This window comes from Malaclemys terrapin, chromosome 1 (genome assembly GCF_027887155.1).
Source record: "Malaclemys terrapin pileata isolate rMalTer1 chromosome 1, rMalTer1.hap1, whole genome shotgun sequence".
In the NCBI taxonomy this organism is placed as follows: domain Eukaryota; kingdom Metazoa; phylum Chordata; order Testudines; family Emydidae; genus Malaclemys; species Malaclemys terrapin.
The window spans coordinates 310,834,689-310,857,684 of record NC_071505.1 but is presented as its reverse complement, the minus strand read 5'-3'; the positions used below and the strand labels follow the sequence as shown (position 1 = coordinate 310,857,684).

At 41.2% G+C, this 22,996-nt stretch overlaps 1 protein-coding gene across 9 annotated transcripts in view; it reads right to left on the bottom strand.

Moving 5' to 3' along the window:
* Nucleotides 1-22,996, bottom strand: part of SACS (sacsin molecular chaperone) — a 244,919-nt gene that overhangs the window by 53,908 nt on the left and 168,015 nt on the right. For 8 of the 9 annotated variants that reach the window (XM_054015428.1, XM_054015429.1, XM_054015430.1 and 5 more), the window contains 3 exons: nucleotides 20,907-20,994; nucleotides 11,502-11,587; nucleotides 6,624-6,735 (listed from right to left, as the gene is read on the bottom strand). In XM_054015428.1, the coding sequence (XP_053871403.1) occupies nucleotides 6,624-6,735; nucleotides 11,502-11,587; nucleotides 20,907-20,994 (286 nt within the window). Of the gene's footprint in view, nucleotides 1-6,623; nucleotides 6,736-11,501; nucleotides 11,588-20,906; nucleotides 20,995-22,996 lie in introns of those variants that run through there. The other variant, XM_054015437.1, reaches the window with a different exon arrangement.

Genomic DNA, 22,996 nt, shown 5'->3' with positions numbered 1-22,996 from the left:
TCTGATCAGTTAGTTAACCACCTGTATATCACAGGCTACAGAACTTTCCTGAAGTAATTCCTAGTTGAACTAGAGCGCATCTTTTAGAAGAAACATCCAGTCTTGATTTTAAAAATTGATAGTGATGGAGAATCCACCACAACTCTAGGTAAACTGTTCCAATGGCTAATTTCCTTTTAATATAAGAGAACATGCCCCCCAGCCCACCCCAGTTCGTCCTCCCAAACCCACACAGTCCTGAAATACAAAGAATTCCAAGGCAGAGGGAAGGCAGGTGGGTAATGTCAATGCACAGAGACAACTCTCGAAGAACAACAATTACTAGTAAGTAATCCCTCTTTCTCTGAGGGCCTCTGTGCATTCCCACTTATGGGAGATAAGCAAGTAGTGTGCCCCATTAGAGGACAGTGGGTGAGGAGTTCTAGGCTAAAACTCTAGCTCTACTCTGCCAAACTGAGCATCAGATCAGATTTCAAGTCCCATGAATAGTACTTAGGAAAAAGAACTCCATGTTACTGCTTTGCAAATCTCTGCAATGGTGGCCTGTCGCAAACAAGATACAGAGGTAGCTGTAGGTGTAGTGGTATGCGTCTATAACCCAGAGGTAATGGTTTTCTGGCTAAAATGAACAACAATGTTCAATATACTTCCTAATCCATTATGAAAGAGTCTGTTTACCTCTAGACTGGACCTTACACCTTTCCCTGTAGGCAACAGTCTATGAGATTTTCTAAAGGGCTTAGTCCTGGCCAGGCAAAAGAGTGTAAACAGATCTCTTGTGGATGGGCATAAGGTCAGGAGAAGAAAACAGGGAGGAAGACCTACTGTGACAGATGAAATTCTTAGGTATAAAGCTGGAATAGGTGGAGAGGTCATGAAGGCAATGAGCTCACTAACCCTCTCAAGAAGAGGTAATTGACATTACAAATGCTGTTCTAAAGAAGCTCAAGACAGGAACTCAGAGGGTAGGCCCATTAACATTGTTAAAAGCAGCTTCAAGTTGTTGTCTGAATAAGGACCTCTAGCAATGGGAAACACATTAGTCATTCCCTTGAGAAACCTGGAGACTTTGAAGTGAGAGAATAGAGGCTTGTCTTTAATCAACATGTGATAGGTAGATATAGCTGCTAGATGAACTTTTAGGGAAGGTGCTGCTAAATTCTGTGATTTTAAATGAAAGAGAAATGCTAAAATTGCAGGGGCTTCTGGCCAGTACGGGGCTAAGCCTTTATCCTTCACCCAACACAAAAGCCTTGTCCACTTTAGTTTGTGATGCTTCAAGGTAAAATTCCTTCTGGACTGTAACAGTACTGTTTGGGTTCAGAATGAGTCTCAGACAATATTCCCTCTTCAGTATTAGAAAATATTTAGAATATAATCGCTTCCTTTGGTGCTGGAGGGAAACATCCTCTATAGCCCCCTTTTATAGAAGAGAGATTATTTCCTCCCAGAATAGTCTCTCATCAGAGGGGTCCCCAGAGAGAGAGAACTGGAAAGTGAGGTGGCCTCGTGTGAAATTGGATCGAGTAACCATCTCCAATGGAATCTACCACCCAATGATCCAAGGTAATCTCACACCAAGCATTGTCAAACAATGAGAGACATGGTTTTAATTCCAGAGAGAGACTCATAGCTCTATAGCATTCCAATAAAATTGCTGTTTCTCAGAGAATATGCAGGGAGGGATCCTGCTTCTGTATTGTGGTCTTTTAGCAGGAGCAGACCCAACAGTGGCAAAAGGCTAGCATCTCCTCTGAGACTGTGTTCTCTGTTACTGCTGCACAGACAGGACTGTCTGTGCTATCAGAGGGAAGTAGAAAAAGTCTCGTTTTTGAAGTAGAAGATGCCTGGGAAAACCCGACGGATCAGGCTTAGCCCTTCTGATCTTGATTCTTTCTAGAGTCCCATCTGTCTTATCACTGTAAAGAACTGAACCCTCCAAGGAGAGATCCTCTATTAATGTTTGTGATTTTAGTGCCAGCCTTGATGATCTGAGCCACGAACATAACCTTAGAGCTACACTAGTGGCCATGGCTCTGTCAGTAGAGTCTGAGGTGCCAAAATACTCTTAATGCATGTCTGACTAATGTTCTACTCTCAACAACAAAGCTCTTAGCTGCTTCCCGTCATCCAGTAAAGAGTGCAGAACAGGATTAAAAGCACAGCTGTATCTGGACATAACAGTCCATAACAGTGAGATAATTTGCCATTCAGAAGCCAAAGAAGCAGAGGAATATGTTTTTCTCCAAATAGCATCCACTTTATGTCATTCTCTACCCAAGAGAACAGTCATGGACATCCTGCTACTGTTGGAGAGTTTCTAGGCTTCACAGACTAGTATGGAATTAGCAGAGGGGTACTACAATAAAAAGTGATAACCCTCCAAGGACACGAGATACATACAACTGGTTCTCTCTGATACTGGTGGGGACAACACTGGAAAGAGTCAAATATCTTCTGTTTGACTGAGTAAACCTGGGAATAAAGGAAAACAACCTTGCCCTTTGTCTGCCATTCCAAAATGTCAAAAAGGACACAGGGTGTTTCTGGTGCTAAAACCCCAGTCAGTAACAATGGATTTCAGGAAGGCGGATTTTGGTAAGCTCAGAGAGCTGATAGGTAAGGTCCCATGGGAACCAAGACTGAGGGGAAAAACAACTAAGGAGAGTTGGCAGTTTTTCAAAGGGACACTATTAAGGGCCCAAAAGCAAGCTATTCCGCTGGGTAGGAAAGATAGAAAATGTGGCAAAAGACCACCTTGGCTTAACCACGAGATCTTGCATGATCTAAAAAATAAAAAGGAGTCATAAAAAATGGAAACTAGGACAAATTACAAAGGATGAATATGCAAACAACACAGGAATGCAGGGGCAAGATTAGAAAGGCAAAGGCACAAAATGAGCTCAAACTAGCTACAGGAAAAAAGGGAAACAAGAAGACTTTTTATCAATACATTAGAAGCAAGAGGAAGACCAAAGACAGGGTAGGCCTACTGCTCAGTGAGGAGGGAGAAACAGTAACAGGAAACTTGGAAATGGCAGAGATGCTTAATGACTTCTTTGTTTCGGTCTTCACCAAGAAGTCTGAAGGAATGCCTAACATAGTGAATGCTAATGGGAAGGGGGTAGGTTTAGAAGATAAAATAAAATAAAAGAACAAGTTAAAAATCACTTAGAAAAGTTAGATGCCTGCAAGTCACCAGGGCCTGATGAAATGCATCCTAGAATACTCAAGGAGCTAATAGAGGAGGTATCTGAGCATCTAGCTATTATCTTTGGAAAATCATGGGGGACAGGAGAGATTCCAGAAGACTGGAAAAGGGCAAATATACTGCCCATCTATAAAAAGGGAAATAAAAACAACCCAGGAAACTACAGACCAGTTAGTTTAACTTCTGTGCCAGGGAAGATAATGGAGCAAGTAATTAAGGAAATCATCTGCAAACACTTGGAAGGTGGTAAGGTGATAGGGAATAGCCAGCATGGATTTGTAAAGAACAAATCATGTCAAACCAATCTGATAGCTTTCTTTGATAGGATAACAAGTCTTGTGGATAAGGGAGAAGTGGTGGATGTGGTATACCTAGACTTTAGTAAGGCATTTGATATGGTCTCGCATGATATTCTTATCAATAAATTAGGCAAATACAACTTAGATGGGCTACTATAAGGTGGGTGCATAACTGGCTGGATAACCATACTCAGAGAGTAATTATTAATTATTCCCAATCCTGCTGGAAAGGTATTAACAAGTGGGGTTCCGCAGGGTCTGTTTTGGGAATGGCTCTGTTCAATATCTTCATCAACGACTTAGATATTGAAATAGAGAGTACGCTTATTAAGTTTGCAGATGATACCAAACTGAGAGGGATTGCAACTGCTTTGGAAGATAGGGTCATAATTCAAAATGATCTGGACAAATTGGAGAAATGGTCTGAGGTAAACAGGATGAAGTTTATTAAAGACAAATGCAAAGTGCTCCACTTAGGAAGGAAAAATCAGTTTCACACATACAGAATGGGAAGAAATGTCTAGGAAGGAGTATGGCAGAAAGGGATCTAGGGGTTATAGTGGACCACAAGCTAAATATAAGTCAACAGTATGATGCTGTTGCAAAAAAAGCAAACATGATTCTGAGATGCATTAACAGGTGTGTTGGGAGCAAGACACGAGAATTCATTCTTCTGCTCTACTCTGTGCTGGTTAGGCCTCAACTGGAGTATTGTGTCCAGTTCTGGGCACCGCATTTCAAGAAAGATGTGGAGAAATTGGAGAGGGTCCAGAGAAGAGCAACAAGAATGATTAAAGGTCTAGAGAACATGACCTATGAAGGAAGGCTGAAAGAATTGGGTTTGTTTAGTTTGGAAAAGAGAAGACTGAGAGGGGACATGATAGCAGTTTTCAGGTATCTAAAAGGGTGTCATAAAGAGGAGGGAGAAAACTTGTTCATCTTAGCCTCTAAGGATAGAACAAGAAGCAATGGGCTTAAACTGCAGCAAGGGAGGTTTAGGTTGGACATTAGGAAAAAGTTCCTAACTGTCACGGTGGTTAAACACTGGAATACATTGCCCAGGGAGGTTGTGGAATCTCCATCTCTGGAAATATTTAAGAGTAGGTTAGATAAATGTCTATCAGGGATGGTCTAGACAGTATTTGGTCCTGCCATGAGGGCAGGGGATTGGACTTGATGACCTCTCGAGGTCCCTTCCAGTCCTAGAATCTATGAATCTATAAACTGCAGGATATTAGCCATTCTCCCCATGTGCTCCTGGAATTTATTTTTCATTGGGCGAGAGACTAAAGAAGACCCAATTCGGTCTTCAGGGAATGTACTATCTGTATATTCTTCAATGGGAGACTGTTCCATCTTTTTTGAGAGACGCCTCCTCCCAACTGTCCCTTTAGAGCCAGGCTCATACCAGGGACCTTTGCCTTCAAGACCACCTGATGCCAATATTATCACTGACACCAATGTTGGTGCCAAAGAATTTCTTCTCCCAGGGGGTTGGACTAGATGACCTCCTGAGGTCCCTTCCAACCCTGATATTTCTATGATTCTAATATGCAACCTTCACAATATTCCAAAATAAGTCCACTCTCAAGTATTTTTAACCTAGCTAATGTATACCATCCCAATGCTCAGACTAATCCACTTAAAGAGCCATTGTATGGAAATTGCATGCCCTTTAAATCAATCCCCAAAGCTTAAAAAGTCTAGGTAATTTCCTAAGTGAACTAGCGCTATCTAAATAAAAACAAAAAGCACTTTTGTCTTCTAAGGTATGGAGTCTAGCTTCCCCCAGGTAAGAATGAGACTTCAGGTAGAATACTAAGAGATTAATGACCTTAGGGAACTTCAGCAGTTTGGACAGCTCTTTTATAACCTGAGCTCCAATTGTTCAGTCATGAGAGGGTATGCATGTGCCCCAAACACAAACAGCTCCTCAGAAAGTTCTCAGCTCTGTGATGCCAGTAATGTGATGTGATCCCAAAAACAAGACTATACAAATGCTAGTTCAGAGTATTCTACCTCAGCCATTTTGTCAGATCTCAGTGAGACTTCTTAGACCCCTTAGACCCAACCTGCAAGTTATTCTCAGATTCCAACTTGAAATCTACGAAGCACTATTGTCTTATTATTATTTGTATTCTAGGAGCACTTAAAGACATTGGTTGGGGCCCCATGGTATTAGGAACTGTCCAAAAATAGAAGGCCATGCCCTAAACTGTGTACAGTCTAAAAGGCGAGAAAAACAGATATATACAAACAAATATGCAATATGGCAAAAGTTACAGTACAATTCCCCCAACCTGTCATTCATATGCTTCTCTGGTCCTACCTGTTGTTCACCTACGAGTCAAACTCCTTTGCAGATCTCTCTTTTTTTTTTTAAACCTCAAGTGCCCTCCTCCCACTCTACCTAGCCCACAGAAAAACACAGGGCCTCATTCTGGTTGAAGGGTTAAAAAAAAAAAAAAAGAAACACCAACTATCAGAATTATATTACCACTAACTTGAGACATGAGTACAAAATAATTTCACATTGTAGTTAAGTATTTATTTGAGGAACTGCAAAGAATCACACTTGTTGCAGTTTCAGTAGAGGTAGCTTTTATATTTAACTAAAAATTCTCTGAAAGGCTGTCCCCCCCCCCTTTTTTTTTCTTTTTTAAGGTAACTACTAGCATTTCCTGGATTTCATTAAGAGTGTTGTCATTTTCAACCCAGTGCCTCCTACTATCATGCTGGGGTACTGGGAAAGTAAAACTAATGATTTACCAACACTATCACTTCTTTCAACACCTTGGGATTTCCCCTGAATGACTCCCACCCAAATACTTATCACTAACTATTCCTGAGGTACCTAAGCCTAAAGCACTAAGATTGTAGATTACTAGTAGGCTTAATTTGTGTATGCAGATTGGTTACTGGCCCACTTAACTATTGGATTTGTGCAAAGTATCTGCTGTACACAAATTTGAATAGTTGTTCATAAGGGTCAAATTCTGCCCTTGAATGCATGGATTCAACGAGTGCCCTACTGGGCATAAATGGCAGACTACTGAACCATTGGGACTCACACACACATATTAGAGAACATGAGCTAAAAATAATATATTTACCCTGGTATTGTGCCATGTCCTTCGACCAGAGAGATTCTGTTCCATATTGAGTCTCATCATACAAAAACCTAACCTCTGTGGCACCAGCATCTTCTGCATTCTGGATCAGTTCCTGAGAGCAAAATAACCTCTAAGTGATTGCAATAATTTTATGCTTCACCCTAACTTTAATATTATACTTATAGCTTTCAAACTTGAATGAAGAAAATAATTATAGGTCATTGTCTAAAAAATGTTTCAATATATTTTCAACAAGTGTGATTTTCTCCAATTTACTTAAATTAAAATAGGCATTTCTGAATTTTATTTTAGAGGGCAACTATCATACTTAAACACAATTTTAAAAATGTCAAATTATAAATTTTTACCTTATTAAACTATCGCAAACTGGATTAACACAGCAATCTAGCAGTAACGCAACATGTGAAGAAGGGGATAAGATCACACTGTAACTTTCAGACTGGAATCAAGCAAGAAGCAATGCAGGGGCATTGTGTTGAGCTCTGGTTTGGGGAATATTGGAGGTCTGGAGTCCCATGTATTATTCTGCAGCAGCCCCGCTCCAGCTCTGTTGAGAGCGGCAACTACTGTCTTTGAAGGGAACAGCATCCAGCTCACTTTTCAACAGATGAGCAGTCATAATAATTGAGGGATGAAGGAGGTAAGGAAGAATATAAAAAGGGGGTGATCCCTAGGACTGTGAGGCACCTCCTTTCCCTAGACCTGCACCACCATCCAAACATGAATAATGTAATTTTTATTTTTCTATATTTGGTTTTCTACGATATGTGATTAGGACTATGTTTCTATTTACATACTTGATTTTTCATACAATCCAGGATAATATGGAAGTGACAATTAACTGCAGTACTGTTAAATTACTCAGAGCAGAAGGCTTATTATAAAGGACAATATAGTCAAAAGAGCATTACTAACAGAAATTGACAGAAAAATTCTAACAGTGTGAGTATCAGTATATTAGGACCTAATCCTGCAAACACTTATGTACATGCTTACATTTGGAGGGACTACTCAGAGTAGTAAAGTTTAGCACTGTAGTTCTCAAACTTTTTTAGTGGTGACCCCTTTCACATAGCAAGCCTCTGAGTGCGACCCCTCTTATAAATTAAAAACACTTTTTTATATATTTAACACCATTATAAATGCTGGATGCAAAGCGAGGTTTGGGGTGGAGACTGACAGCTCACAACCCCCCCCCCCCCCACGTAATAACCTCATGACCCCCTGAAGGGCCCTGACCCCCAGTTTGAGAACCCCTGGTTTAGCACATGTGTAAGTGTTTGCAGGTCCTTAGATACTGCATTATTTTTATTGGACCACCAAATACATCTCTAGGCACCAAAAGATCTTTTCTTCAAGTTTCTCTTTTAGGCCATGGCGGTGCTGGGAGTCTTTAGAAGAGTCTTTCCCCAGCACCGATTCCCATGCCGAAAGCGCCGGGGTGCTCCGCGTTGAGGAGGAGATGCTCGGCGCGGGATCCACTGACTCACGGTCAGACTGGGGATGGAGCACAGCCTCCATCAGAAGGCTTTTCAGGAGTTGATCCCTGTCATTCAATGTCCTGGGGTGAAACCCCTTACAGATCCTACAACAATCTTTTTTGGTGGCTCTCCTCTAAACACTTCAAACAAAGTGTATGGATCATTTCTAGGCATATACTTGCAGCAGACCTCTCAGGTTTTGAAACCTGGAGACCGCAGCATGCCCCGATGCCGGGAGAGCGATGAGGGGGAACCCCCCAAAGAAAACGTAAGAACTAACTCTAATTAATCTAAACTAACACGAAGCTAACTACTTGTAAGGACTATATACACAGACACTGCCAAAGCGCTTGTCAAGATAAGAGCAAGGGATGTTCCAGCTAACCATCACTGGAAGTAAGAAGGAAATGAGGGGGTGGTGGGTTGGCAGGGCCCTATATCAAGCGCCATGAAGATGCGACTCCAGGGGGCACGCAGGCCGACCCGACGGATATTGCTAGGGGGAAAATCTTATGGCTGCCGTGCACGTGTGCATGCACACACCTGATTGGAATTGACATGAACAAGCACTAGAAGAAGAAAACATGTTTGCCATAGTCTTGAAAGAAGTTAGATGTTAGACAATCTCTCTACTTTTCATTCTAACAACCCATCTGTTCCACATATGTGCAAATGGCAAACTTAAATAAAAACAGCGTAGACTACTTCTTGCTAATGTCAACACTACAACAAATGCATGCTAAAAGATAGTCAGAGAGATGGAGAAGAAAGAGAAATAGTCACAGTTCATCAAATAGTAATGTATCAACAGAATTGCTGCGTGTTGCTTAGCTGCGCCCATAATAATCATCATCAACAATGGTGCAGGAAGATACAGAGAGATCATTAAACCCCTACACACATTACTACTATCAATTTGAATAGTTGCAGTCCACCATTTCTTCCGACACCCTTTCTAAGAAACCACTACATTTTTTGGCTTGTTTCATTTCAATACTATGTATTTAAAGAATTCCCAACCCTTAAATCAAAATAAAAGCAGCAAAGTTTCTGTCAATACTTCCTTAACATTCTGCAAACAAATCAGCACACACAGGGCAGTTCTAGAACTTCCTGCCCTGGCTTCTGGGCAGCAAACCTTGCCTCTCTCCTCCCATGGTGAGAATAGACAATTCTCACCTAACTCAGATCACAGGCACCTGAGAGCTTCAGTTTAGAGTATTTACAGCTGGGACTCTGATACTGGAATTTAACCCCTACCACAAAAAAAAAAAAAAAAAAATGCCAGTGACTGGTTTGTCAGGGCCTCCTCCTAGAAGCAGTACTGGGACACTGTGCTACAGAAATGGAACACCTATACATCTTATCGATTGCTCTGATCAAGTTCTTTCACAATTTAAGATTTCACTTAACAGAAATAAAAAAGTAAGTAAATAAATAAAAATGTTTCTAGCCTGTATGATTGCAAAGAAAACTTTTCAATGTGGTGATGTCTTATGAAGTCTGCAGAGGGGAAAAAAGCTCTAATTGCCCCATTCTTCTTAACAAGATGGGAAATCTGAAACCTAGTGATGACAATATAAGTAATAAAACTGTTGGTTGTTCCACTGCTAATCATTTTATCTGACATATCCAAAAAGTCTGGTAATGTAGGCCAAGTACTACAGGTTTTTTTTTCTTTATACCAGGGGTCTCAAACTCAATTTACCTTAGGGCCAGTGCCAGTTCTCAAATCCTCCCAGAAGGCCAATGTCACTCATGCCGCCCAGAACCCGCCTCCCCCAAAAAACTCTGCCCCCCACCTGCCTAAGGCTCTGGGATGGAATTTGGGTGTGGGAGGAGATCTGGGGTAGGGGATTGGGGTGCAGGCTCTGGGAGAGAGTTTGGGTGTAGAAGGGGTGAGAGCTTGGGCTCTCGGAAGGAGTTTGGGTGGGGGAGGGTCTGGGATGCAGGCTCTGGGATGAAGTTTGGAGGCTGGGGAGTGTGTGGGAAGGGGGTGCAGGCTTTGGAAGGGAGTTTGGAGGTAGGAGGGGGTATGTGGAGATGGGGTGGGGATGCAGGCTGTGGGACGGGGTCGCGGGTGCAGGGCTTACCTGGGGCTCCAAGGCAGGGTGGGCCGGGAGGCCTCCACAAGCTTCTGCCCCCAGTTACCTCCCCTGCAGTGTCCCATTGGCCACAGGGGTGCTCGGGGCGGGGGCAGCGTGTGGAGGCACAGCCCCATCCCGCCCCTGGGCCACAGTGAGGGGCCGGCAGCCACTGGAGCGAGCAGGCAGACGCCACTCAGCTCCGCTGCACTGCCGGGGCCCCTTAGGGGAGAGTGCCCAGGGGTGGCAGGTGGGGCCAAGGGAGAGACCCGGCCCCAAAACTGCTGGAGCCCCAAAGGCCACATTGGGGAGGATCACTGGCTGCAGATGGCCCGTGGGCCGGGAGTTTGAGACCCCTGCTTTATACTCTAACCCTTGGAGAGATATAGGCCTGCAGTCTCCAGAGCTGGCAATATGACACCACCTTTAATTAGCACTATTTTCATTTTTAAACATCCAGGGACAACTATTGATGTATCTTGTTATTGCAACTCAATTCTTTACTAGAAATATTTTTCTGCTCCTATGGAATTAATGGACTCATTATTATTTGTATTGTTCCAAAACTGTGCTAGCTGTTTTACAGAAAAATAAAAATACAGACAAAATCGCTGCTCTGAAGTGCTTAAAAGTGCTTATAATCTAAACTATGTTACTTTATAGTACTGTCATGATACATTAAAGAGAGAGAGAGATGGTTAAACAGGAGGAGATGGTTTAGGTAATTGGAGAATATCACAGATTTCAGAATAAAAATTAATACAATAATCTTCCAAATTATATCAACACTATGGAGAGGTGAGACAAACAATTTTTGGAATTACTCAGATACAGTATTCAATAAAAGCAATGTAACTTAAAATAAGTTCTATTCATATTACTATTTTATTTGTTGCAACGTGAGATGGTAAAGAATATTTATGTAACAAGCAAATTTTAAAGGTTCAGTTGGCCTCCTCACATAAGATGCATTGTGATGCTTTTTGTTTCAGTAATTAACATGAAATAATTATGAAGTGAAGTATCCAATAAAAATCAATTGTTTCTCTTCATGTTTTTTACAAAATACGTAGTTCTTTTGTGATGAGCAAAAAGAATAGGTCATAAACTAAAAAACAACACCTCATCTGACACTGCCCCAAAATGGAAAATTATGGAAAGATATATGTACTAATATCAGAATAAACATCTCATGAAGTAAAACAATCTACAGCATATTTAACAATGTTTAAAATAACATTAATCTGTGGGGTATATTTACTTAACAATAATAAGTACAATTTATTTTATACCTTTAGAATTTGTCCTCCTTCTGGATATCTTCTTAAAATGTCTTTAAGAAAATCAACAAGTGGTGGAGTTGTTTGGCCAAAACGGCCTAAAATTATAAAAAGAAAAAGCAATTGGTTATTCTGTTAGTGGATTTAATTTTAGATTTATACTGTACTCATCATGTGATTACTGGGTTGCACAAAATTATTTTTTAAAATTCACTCAATGTCAGGTGCCAATGCCATAAAAAGCTCCCACCACACAAATAAACCATATGTATATGGCACAATTAACCCTCTTAGATAAAAGTATGTGAAAACAGAAGGCTCTTATATCTTGCTCCAAAAGTCAACACACCTTGCCTGCTTCAGATCTGTAGGGTAAGAAAATTCCAGGACCAAGGTCTTACCCCACCAAGTACACTCTACTTCCACCCTCTGATGTTCAAATCGAGGTAATATAAGCAAGAGGATCCTACTTGGTTTTTTTACTATTATGATAGTACAAGATGGATGGGGGGGAGGTGCTGCGCACTTCGGCGGATCAAAGCAAGTTCGATATAACGCGGTTTCACCTATAACGTGGTAAGATTTTTTGGCTCCCGAGGACAGTGTTATATCGGGGTAGAGGTGTATGTGTAATAGTTGTTCTCTGAAGATGTACATCAGAAAGTATCAACATTCTTGGATTCAGATTCTGGCCTGTGACCAAAGCTGCACTTTTGAAACTCAAAATTCTAAAGCTGTTGCTTCCAGCAAGGAACATGCACCAGTCCTCACAATGGAAAGTAGGCACTCCTTGGTGTTCTAACTACTATTCCTTTTACAAGCAGTTTGTGAAACAATGTGCATAAGTATATAAAAAGGAATAGAATAATAGGCAACAATTACAGATTTCTCAAGTATGTGGGGAAGAGATTGATCTATAATGATGTCTATCTTTATAGAACAGTATAGAAAAAAATCTCTTTTCTAAAGATACCTTTTATAATAGATCACCATTTAAGGACCTTGAAAGCTTCAGGAATATCTCTATAAAACAAAATTTAAGAACAAGAAGCTGCAACAGCCAGCTGATGTAGACAGAGACTTTTTTGTTTTATACAGAAGTATAAGATATTCATAAAACAATACTGACAGCTCCAAGATGAAGTAAATTGACTAGGAGGCAGGAGAGTTTGAGGGCCTCTATCCTGAGAAGAGGTTTTGTAAGCAAGTGTGGATTCTTGCCAAGAGGCTGCATCTCAGCAATAATGCTTAAAGAATGTGTTTAAAGAATTCCACATAGCTGCCCTACAAATCTTCTAGACAGAATCAGTTCAGATGCTTCCTATCATATACTGGGACACTGCTTACTTCACTGAGGGCACCACAAAATCAACTGAAGCAACCTAAGTGATATAGCTGATGGAAAATGTTAGGCTCATTAACATTTCTTGCTAACTTCTCAGGTCAAAGACCTAATCTATCAATGCCAACGAATATTAGACTGTCTTGAGAATATGACTCATTCAAGAGTACAGTTTGCAGTGCTTGAGATGTCAATCAGGTTACACTTGACACAAATGTGGCTCCATGATTCAGAGGAACTACGCCTTATTTGACAGAACACTGGTAAAATTCACCATTGAATTACAGTGTTGAGGAAGTAGGGGCAAATCTTCAACGTACTCCAGTAACCAACACAATGGGTTTTACTGACCCTGTTGGGGTTGGCAAGTGACAGCTTCAGGGCCATCCTCACTAAAGAAGCCATACTGAGTCACACTAATGGTCCATCTAGCCCAGTATCTTGTCTTTTAACAGTGGACAGTGACCAATGATTCAGAGGGAATTAATAGAAAAGGGCAATTTTGAATGATCCATCCCCAGTTGTCCACTCCCAGCTTCTGGCAGTTGAGGGTTTAGAAACACCCAGAGCATAGGCTGCATCCCTGATCATCCTGGCTAAATTACCCCATTGGTGGACCTAGCCTCCATGAATTTATCTAATTCTTTTTTTTAACCAAATTATACTTTTGGATTTCACAATATCCCATGGCAAGAGTTCCACAGGTTGACTGTGTGTTTTGTGAAGAAGTACATCCTTATGGTAGTTTTAAACCTGCTGTCTATTAATTTCATTAGGCGACCCCTGGTTCTTGTGTTATGTGAATGAGTAAATAACACTTCCGTATTTACTTTCTCCAGACCATTCATGATTTTTAAGACCTCTGTCATATCCCCCTTTAGTCATCTCTTTTCCAAGATGAACAGTCCCAGTCTTTCTAATCTCTCCTCATATGGAAGACCTCTAATCATTTTTTTGCCCTTCTCCGTACTTTTTCCAATTCTAAATTATCCTTTTTTAGATGGAGCTACCAGAACTGCATACAGTATTCCAGGTGTGGACATACGATGGATTTATATAGTGGCATTATGATATTTAATGTCCTATTGCCTATCAATTTCCTAATGGTTCCTAACATTTGGTTAGCTTTTTTGACAGTGTGCTCTTGTTGCCAAGAAGGCTAACGGCATTTTGGGCTGTATAAGTAGGGGCATTGCCAGCAGATCTAGGAACGTGATCGTTCCCCTTTATTCGACATTGGTGAGGCCTCATCTGGAATATTGTGTCCAGTTTTGGGCCCCACACTACAAGAAGGATGTGGAAAAATTAGAAAGAGTCCAGCGGAGGGCAACAAAAATTATTAGGGGTCTGGAGCAGATGACTTATGAGGAGAGGCTGAGGGAACTGGGATTGTTTAGTCTCCAGAAGAGAAGAATGAGGCGGGATTTGATAGCAGCCTTCAACTACCTGAAGGGGGATTCCAAGAGGATGGAGCTCGGCTGTTCTCAGTGGTGGCAGACGACAGAACAAGGAGCAATGGTCTCAAGTTGCAGAGGGGGAGGTCCAGGTTGGATATCAGGAAAAACTATTTCACTAGGAGGGTGGTGAAACACTGGAATGCGTTATCTAGGGAGGTGGTGGAGTCTCCTTCCTTGGAGGTTTTTAAGGCCCGGCTTGACAAAGCCCTGGCTGGGATGATTTAGCTGGGAATTGGTCCTGCTTTGAGCAGGGGGTTGGACTAGATGACCTCTTGAGGTCCCTTCCAACTCTGATATTCTATGATTCTATGACTGATGCTGCACATTGAGCAGATGGTTAAGCAGAGAACTATCCACGATAACTCCAAGATTTCTTACTTGAGCGATAAGAGATAACTTATACCCCATCACTTTGTATTCATGGTTTGGATTATTTTTTCCAATGTGCATTACTTTGCACTTATCAGCATTTAATTTCATTTGCCATTTTGTTGCCCAGTCACCCAGCTGTGCGAGATACCTTTGTAACTCTTCACAGTCAGCTTTGGACTTAACTGCCTTGAGTAACTCTGTATTGTCTGAAAATTTGACCTGTGTTCAGGCTGCATCACAGAATCAAAAGACTCAAGATTGAACTCTTGATTATTTGTGGCAAAAGCCTTCACAAGGATTGTTTTTAAGGTGCTTTATCTAGGACCTGACCATTCATTGTGACATCCCTCCAGAACCTGAAATGGAAACCAAGATACTCGAGTCTCACTATTCCTTCGCTGTCAGCAAATAGCCGTGAAATCCACTGGCAAAGTGTTTGTCTCATTCCCCTCTAGTGCTGGTCCACATAGAGGATGGCAGCCTACCATTGCTATCAGTTACTCCATTAACTCAAGTGACAGAGATCTGTACTGTGGATGAAAAGGTTCCAACCCTGCTGATGAACCATGTGGGCATCAATATAATTCCACATGGTGGAAATATGGGTTTTTTTAGTTTGCTTTTTCTAAAACCTAGGAAATTACACACAAAACACTACATTAAAAAAAACATTCTGGTTGCAAGGTCAAGCACTCAGAAGTTAGGAAATGCCAGAATTAATCCCTGTGCAACATTAAGTCAGCCCTCCATGTTGTAGCCCATAGAGCTAGCTTTAGCATTTATTTTATTCAGCAATAATGCAAGGAACCCACAAGACTGGATCCTGTAAGACAGCTGTTAGCACAAGGCTTGAGGCCTATTAACTTTGACACAGATAAATGGCCTAACAGTCACCCCTAAGTTTTGGGGAACTGGGAATAGAGTGTTTAAGGGGGAATTTTGTTCATAATGACACCAGCCAGCCAAAGTAACATGAGCCAACACCAGCTTTTGGATATTTTAGGATGGGAACATCTGCAGATGTCTGACCACAAGAGTGCCATAGCAACGAACTGAAGTATATGATAATAAGTTGAGATAATGAATATAGTAACTTCTAGGAGAAGGTCACCCCAACATTAGTAAGGTGAGGAAATACAAATAAGGAAGAGGAGAGAAACCCCTACTGAATAGGTTTCAGAGTGGTAGCCATGTTAGCCCGTATCAGCAAAAACAATGAGGAGTGCTTGTGGCTACTTAGAAACTAACAAATTTAATGGGCATAAGCTTTCACGGGCTAAAAACCACTTCATCAGATGCATGGAGTGGAAAATACAGTAGGAAGATATATATACACCGTTCATGAAAAGATGGGAGTTGCCTTACCAACTGGGAGGTCAGTTCTAACGAGACAATTCAACTCAAGTGGGCTATTATGAACAGGAGGAAAAATCACTTTTGTAGTGGTAATCAGGGTGGCCCATTTCAAACAGTTGACAAGAAGGTATGAGTAATAGTAGGGGAAAATTAGCATGGGGAAATTAGTTTTCAGTTTTTGTAGATTTCAATTAAATTCAATTAAAGTCACTACAAAAACTAAAAAACTAAAACCTAATTTCCTCATGGTAAAAATTTGAGGTGTAGACATGGGAGAGTTTATCCTTGTGGAAAACTATGAAAGGTGGGTCTGCCATCATAGCTCCAAGTTCATCGACCCTTCTCATGGAAACAATAGCAATAAGGAAGGCAATTTTCCAGGAAAAGAAGGACATGGAGCACAATACTAACGGCTCAAAGGGTGGCTTCATTAGCATGGAGAGAATTAGATACAGGTCCCATTGGAATGCGACCATTTGTATGGATGAGAAGGTTCTGATGAGGCTTTTCCAAAAGCTAGCAGTTAGCAGGTGCATAAAGATAGAGTAACCTTCCATGTGGTACTCCTGGGGGAATTCTGCGCCACTGCACATGCGCAGAATTTATGTCCCCCGCAGATATCTTTGCTACCCTGCAGAAAAATGACTTTCTGATGGAGAAGCAAAATGGAAGCCACAAGCGTGGTCAAGCAACCCTCCCCAGCAGTATGTTTCGGGTGCCCAGGGCAACTGGCAGAGAGGTAAATCACCCACCCCCAGATTTCTACCCTAGCTTGGCATTGTTGTTATTTGAACCTTTCTGCAACAGCCTGGACTACAAGGGAATTTGGAGGTGGGTGGGAGAAGAGAAATTCAGAGCCTTTGGTCAGAACATAATAGCACTTCCCCGCTCCTTTGGGGTAGCCATGCCTGTGGCAGGGGTGTGCCATACAGCAGTGGCAGGCTCCAGTATGGCTTCATTAATCTGCAATGCTATTCTTGCCAGTCCCAAGATGTGAAGGCTATCCAGGCTTGTGCTGGAAGGCTTGGATCTCTAAAGGAATCTGGAGTTCCCCCATGACTCTCCTTAACAGCTCCTGGAATTGCTTGAAGTCATCCGGTGGGGAAGGGGATGATGTAGCCACTGCCTTGTCTGGAAAAGAGGAAGGAAACCTTGCTAGTTCCAGTGGAATTGCTAGGACCAGACTAAAAAGTTTTTCCTCCACCATCAGATCTGTATGCCTGCTGGAAGGATCCCTCAAGGGGGAAGGAATGTGACGGTTCCCTTGCAGATCAGGCAGGTTCTGAGTGAGGTATTATGACCAGGGTCCCCAATATGGCCAGTAGGCTGGATACAACAGAGATTGTGGGGGTCCCCACAGCATGGGGTACCAGTAGCTCTGTGCTGGCTTAGGCAGTAGGTGCTGCTATGAACGTGGTGGCCTCCGCGATGATGCATAAGAGTGGTATGATAAGGGTGGTTCTTCTCCCAGTTCTGACTCATGAGAAGAGGGGGAGGATTCTGATTCTAATGATAGTACCATTGGAGCCAGTGGAAGAGTGTAGAGCATTGGTGCAAAGGATGAGGGATCCTTTGGTTGAGATATAATCTCTCTAGAAGTGATGAGACCTGATGGAGGGGGTGACTCCGGATCTGGAAAGGCAAAGACCTTCTGGAGTGTGGTTCCAGATCTCCCTGGTGTGAGAGGCATTCTTTTCTTTCCCAGTCATTGGTACCAGAGCTGGGATCTTTCCCTGTGTAGGAGAGTCTTGTGTCTTGTGGGGTACCAGAGATGGCAGTACTGACAGAATCACAGGATCCCATTGTTTATGGGTCTTTTTTTCATGCCTGTGGGACATAGAACATACTCTGTCCCCTTGGGCTGAGCTGCTACAAGGAGCATCCATCTTCTCTGAATTGGAGGAATACTTATAGTAGTGCTTCTTTACCTCCCAACTAGTCCCCCCCATGGTGTTTGTGGGGGTGGTTCTACTGGACTAGAGTCAGATGTAGTAGTGGGAGGCATGATCCTCGCTGAATCAAGCAAATGTAGAGGGGGGTACCCAGCCTGGGTCCAAGTGTAGTCTCATGGCGAGCTCCATGAGATGCTTCTGGAGGCGAAGTGCCCAGCCTTCTCGGGTGCGGCTGGGGAAGGATTGGCAAATATTACATGTTGTCGCAATGTGAGCTTCTCCCAGGCAGCAGAGGCAGCACTGGTGGTCATCACGGACCGAGAAGAATCGTAGGTAGGAGACACAGAGTTTGAAACCCAGCGCCCTGGGCACAGCCCGGTACCCACACCTGGGTACGGGGAGCAGGGTGTGAACAGTGAAAACCACAAATCTATCTAAAAACAAGTTGAAATTATTAACTATTAAAACTAAGAAAGAAAAATAAAACTAATAAATTACTATAAAACTCATAAAAACTATGTACAACTATCTGTTTTTAGAAGTGCGTCAGAGATGAGGATAACAAGTTCGGATCCAGACCATGCAGTGGATAGAAGGAATTGAAGATGTGGTCTGTCCTCCCCGCCCTTTATCACAATGGATGGAAGCACAAAGCAGGCCAGGGTACATGCGCAGACCAAGGAATGCTACTTTCAAATTCTCTGAGTCTGTGCACATGATGCACATGTGTAATCCCTCAGTGGAGTACAATAGAGACCATCACTCAAAGAAGAAAAATCAGGTCCTATGTATCTCAAACTGGGAACTCAAAATTAGTGGACATTTTTACCTTAATCTCTCTGTGCCTCAGTTCCCATCTGTAAAATGGGGATAATATTACCACCACACCTCAAGGGATATTGTAAAAAAAATTCCTTAATATTTGTGATGCTCTCAAATATTATAGTGACACGCACCACAGAAAAGCCCATGAAGAAATTAATAATTCTGTCTTCAGAGCAGGGTCTGGATAATGTGCAGTAAATAAGCCATGGGGACAGACATTTATCGACAACAAGGAAAAAAAATATTGAATATCTACTCTTTCAATGAGCACCATCTATCCTGTGCTCTGAGTAAGGCAGAGGTCCTGATGAAAAAAGGGCATGATCATGTAATTAAAGACTGTATCATAATATGTATGCATAAGGAGCAAATTAAGGTTACATAGACAACTTTCATTCTGACATTTCCTAATTTTTGTGTGTTTGACATTGCAACCTTAATAATGTTCTTTTAACAGTTTGTGCATAATATCATTTTGATTCAGATGTCAGAAAGAAGGGGAGCCTATCTGAGGTTCTAGGTAGGCATCTTTGCCAAAGATTACAAAAAACAAACTCCCCATCTCCTTTCTCGGCTAACCCCATTAAAAACCCACCCTCCACATCAGCCTGTGTCATCAGATGAACCTTGCAGCATGATCTGAGGCTCAATCTACCAGGACTATTTCAAATCAAGGGGTGGAGTCCATTCCAAAGCTGGGGGCCCTTCATAGAGAGCTCTGTACCACCAGCCCCCTCTCTCTTAAATTGAGAGGATCCAGCTCAAGCACCTCTGCTGATTGCAACTGCAGCACTGTTGCAGGAAGACAGAAAGAAAGAGGGCATCTCCCTAGTAGAAAGGTCCCAATACACTGAAGTCAAGTTAAATTCCCCTTAAATTCAATGCAGAAAGCCAAAGGCAGCCAGTATATCTTATGTAACAGAGTTGTCACTAAGAAGCGCCAGGCAGGTCACTGCATTCTGCAACATCTTAAATTTCTAGATTGACTGAAAATGTAGCTCCATTTACTGAACAATACAGCAATCCACTCTTGAGATGATAAAGGTATGGATCACAGTAGCATGTGGCAATTTTATGGCCACATGCAGATGATAAAAAATATTTCTTGACATTGCTGCTATATGATCATCTAACAATAGCTGAAGATCCAACACTACCGCCAGATGGCACATATCTTCAGTCAAGGACAGAGAAATTATTCTTATCATACATTCTGGCTACTTCTTCCAGCATCAGTTTTATCTGGATTAAGTTTCTACCAGCTAGCTCTCATCCATGCCCCATAGCTCCCTAAAACACTAGGTCAGACAATCAATAGCACTGTCAAAGTTGTTGACAGAAAGAATAGAACAGAGTGTCATTAGCATACTGAAAGCATCACAGGTCACACATCCTCACAAAATCTCCTGATGACCTCATATATACACACACACACAACAGGAGGGAAGAAATGAGCAATTTCCACATGCCTTCTGGGAGCACTGGGACACAAGTAAGTAGAGGTAGATGGGAAAAAAACTCACCAAAACCATCAGGCAATTTTTTACTATCCTCACACTCATCAGGACATCAAGTCAACCCTCATCCTTCTGCCACAGGGATGGAACCACCAATAAACAAATAAACTCCACAACACCACACCGGCCTCTCCTCCTTTTCAATAACAAATCACATCCTTCATCAAGGAACTCTTACCTTCAGAAGCCATTCACTTCCACACTTAAAAGACCCCAGCACCTCTCCACGAGTCTCGCCCCAGAGAGAGACAAATCCTATCCCCATTCTCCTGTCACAGGAATGGAAATACTGACTGAAACAGCCAGGGATCACCAGTACAGGAGAAAAAGAAAAGGAAAAACAAAACAAACCCTCCCAAATGAAGGTAAATTCCCACTCCTGGTACAGTTGCAATGCATGTGGACCTGATGGTTTCTCTAAAAAGAGACACTCTCCTCTCTTTTTTTCCAAATGATCCACTCTACTGAATTACAGGTTCTCCTTAGGTACAATCCCAGTAGTGAGAAAGTAAGAGTAGACTGTTGTGATGTACAATTAAAGAGAAAGCACCACTATTCATTTAAGTAAAAGCATTACTCAGAACTGTGCCAAAGAATTAATCAAAACGTTTCACAAACTCCAAACATATAAGTAAACAGACAACTATTTATCTTACCTCCTCCTTTCAAGCCTTTTGACTGAAGGTTTAAGAAAATATGATTTTCAGAATTCAGACAGTCCCCAACCTTAGTACAATCAGATAACTGAAATAGAAAAAAAAAACGGAAGATCTTGATGTTGTACATTCTCCAATATCAATACTTCGCTTTTCTCCAGACATTTTGAGCATGTTAAGTACTTTTTAGATATTAAAATTTAGAGACCAAGTCTCAACACATTGCTTCAATGTTTAGTCTCTAAATACATCATTCTGATGTCTTCAATTGTGCATGACATGAGAGTGCAATTTTTTTCGGTTACATACAGGACAAAATTCTGCCCTCAGTTACATGAATGCAACTTCATTTGACTGCAATGGGAGCTATACCCATTTATGTAGGGGCAGAATTAGATTCCAAATGTTTTTGTTCTCCTGTTTTGATTCTTTCCATTTGTCTTAATAATTTGCAATAGGTCTAACTTTCAGAATGCAAAGAATATAAATCTTAGATTATGTCTTTTACCTGGTGGTCTAACCAGCATTCCACAGACGAATTCATGATGTCAGTAGCTAGAATAGTAAATGACTATGAACATGTAATTCTAGGAAATGCAAAAAGCTTCTGTAAAGGGCTTTATAGCCCCAGATGCTTAATAAATCATTCTGATTGCAAATGTGCCTTCTTTTGTTTGGAAAGTGGCACATTGGGGCCACTACTAGACACAAAAAATAACAGACAATAAATCATTTTAAGGAACAGGTCAAAAAAGACCTGTATACATATACCATATGCATATATTAGATGCACATAGCATATATACTCTCAAAGGAGTATTTATAGGCTTGGAAGGATTAGATTTTTATTGGTAAGTGTTGATAATTGTTGATTTCACCATACACACATGAACTGATGGAAAAATATTTCCATCAATAAAAATGGAGATTTACAAATAGGTAAAGTAAGAAAATTTTGTTTGAAAACTTAAAAAGTATGATCTAGGGATATTTAGTTAGGGATACTGATGTTGATACCTTTTATTTTAACAGTTATGAAGTTCTAACTGTTTGAATCTCAATATCTACTGTCATTAAAGAATTATTGTTTGAAACCCTGCCCCAAAATGTCCTCCAACTGTGAAGATTTAAATTGATACGAATAAAAAAAATGCTTAAAAGCCATAATTTGGTGCAACTGTGAAAATTGAAATAGATATAAAGCAAAAATGCTTAAAAATAAACATCAATGTTATCTGTAAAAATTATTTTAAAAAAAGAAAAAAAATCGGTTAAGCCTAAATGTATATGGGTGATGTAATCTCAACTTGGATCTAAAACTAGCAATATCACAATGGAACAATGAATGAAACTATAGTACTCTGTGAGAGGATATACAGCAGCAAAAGTATATTGCAATAAAACAACTGAAAAATGTGATCATTTCGGCCCTCTTCTGCCCATGCAGACCTCTGCACTCATATGGAGTGTTGTGCAGGATCAGGGCCTAGTTGTCTATCAAATCCAAGTGGTGTGCCGAGTCTTCATTTAGTCATTCTAATTTAAGGTTTCGCGTGCCAGTAATACATTTTAACATTTTTAGAAGGTCTCTTTCTATAAGTCTATTTAAATTAAAATACAGAGCCCCCCGGACCGGTGGCTAGGACCCAGACAGTGTGAGTGCCACTGAAAATAAGCTCACATGTCGCCTTCGGCACATGTGCCATAGATTGCCTACCCCTGCAATAGATTATAGTCTGAGAAGATACCAGTACTCATAGTATGGATACCAAAAATAAAATTATAGGTTACAGTGAGACATCTGTTATTTGTGATGTTACATTCTAAGATATCTTCAGTGAACCTGGAATAATCAAGATGATTTAACAGAGAGAATTTTAAATAGCCACTGCCAACTTGAAATCTAGTCAATTTCAAATAATTAGCTAGAACTAGCTTCAGTTTATAGTGAAGTTCATATCGTAACTACTTTGGATCTTATTGCAACAGATAAAGATGAATTAATCACTTGGCTGGATATAAGTGATTGCCTAGTGACCTGTGATCATTTCTTGATTACATTTGGTATTGGCAAAGGAGTGTCCCACCCT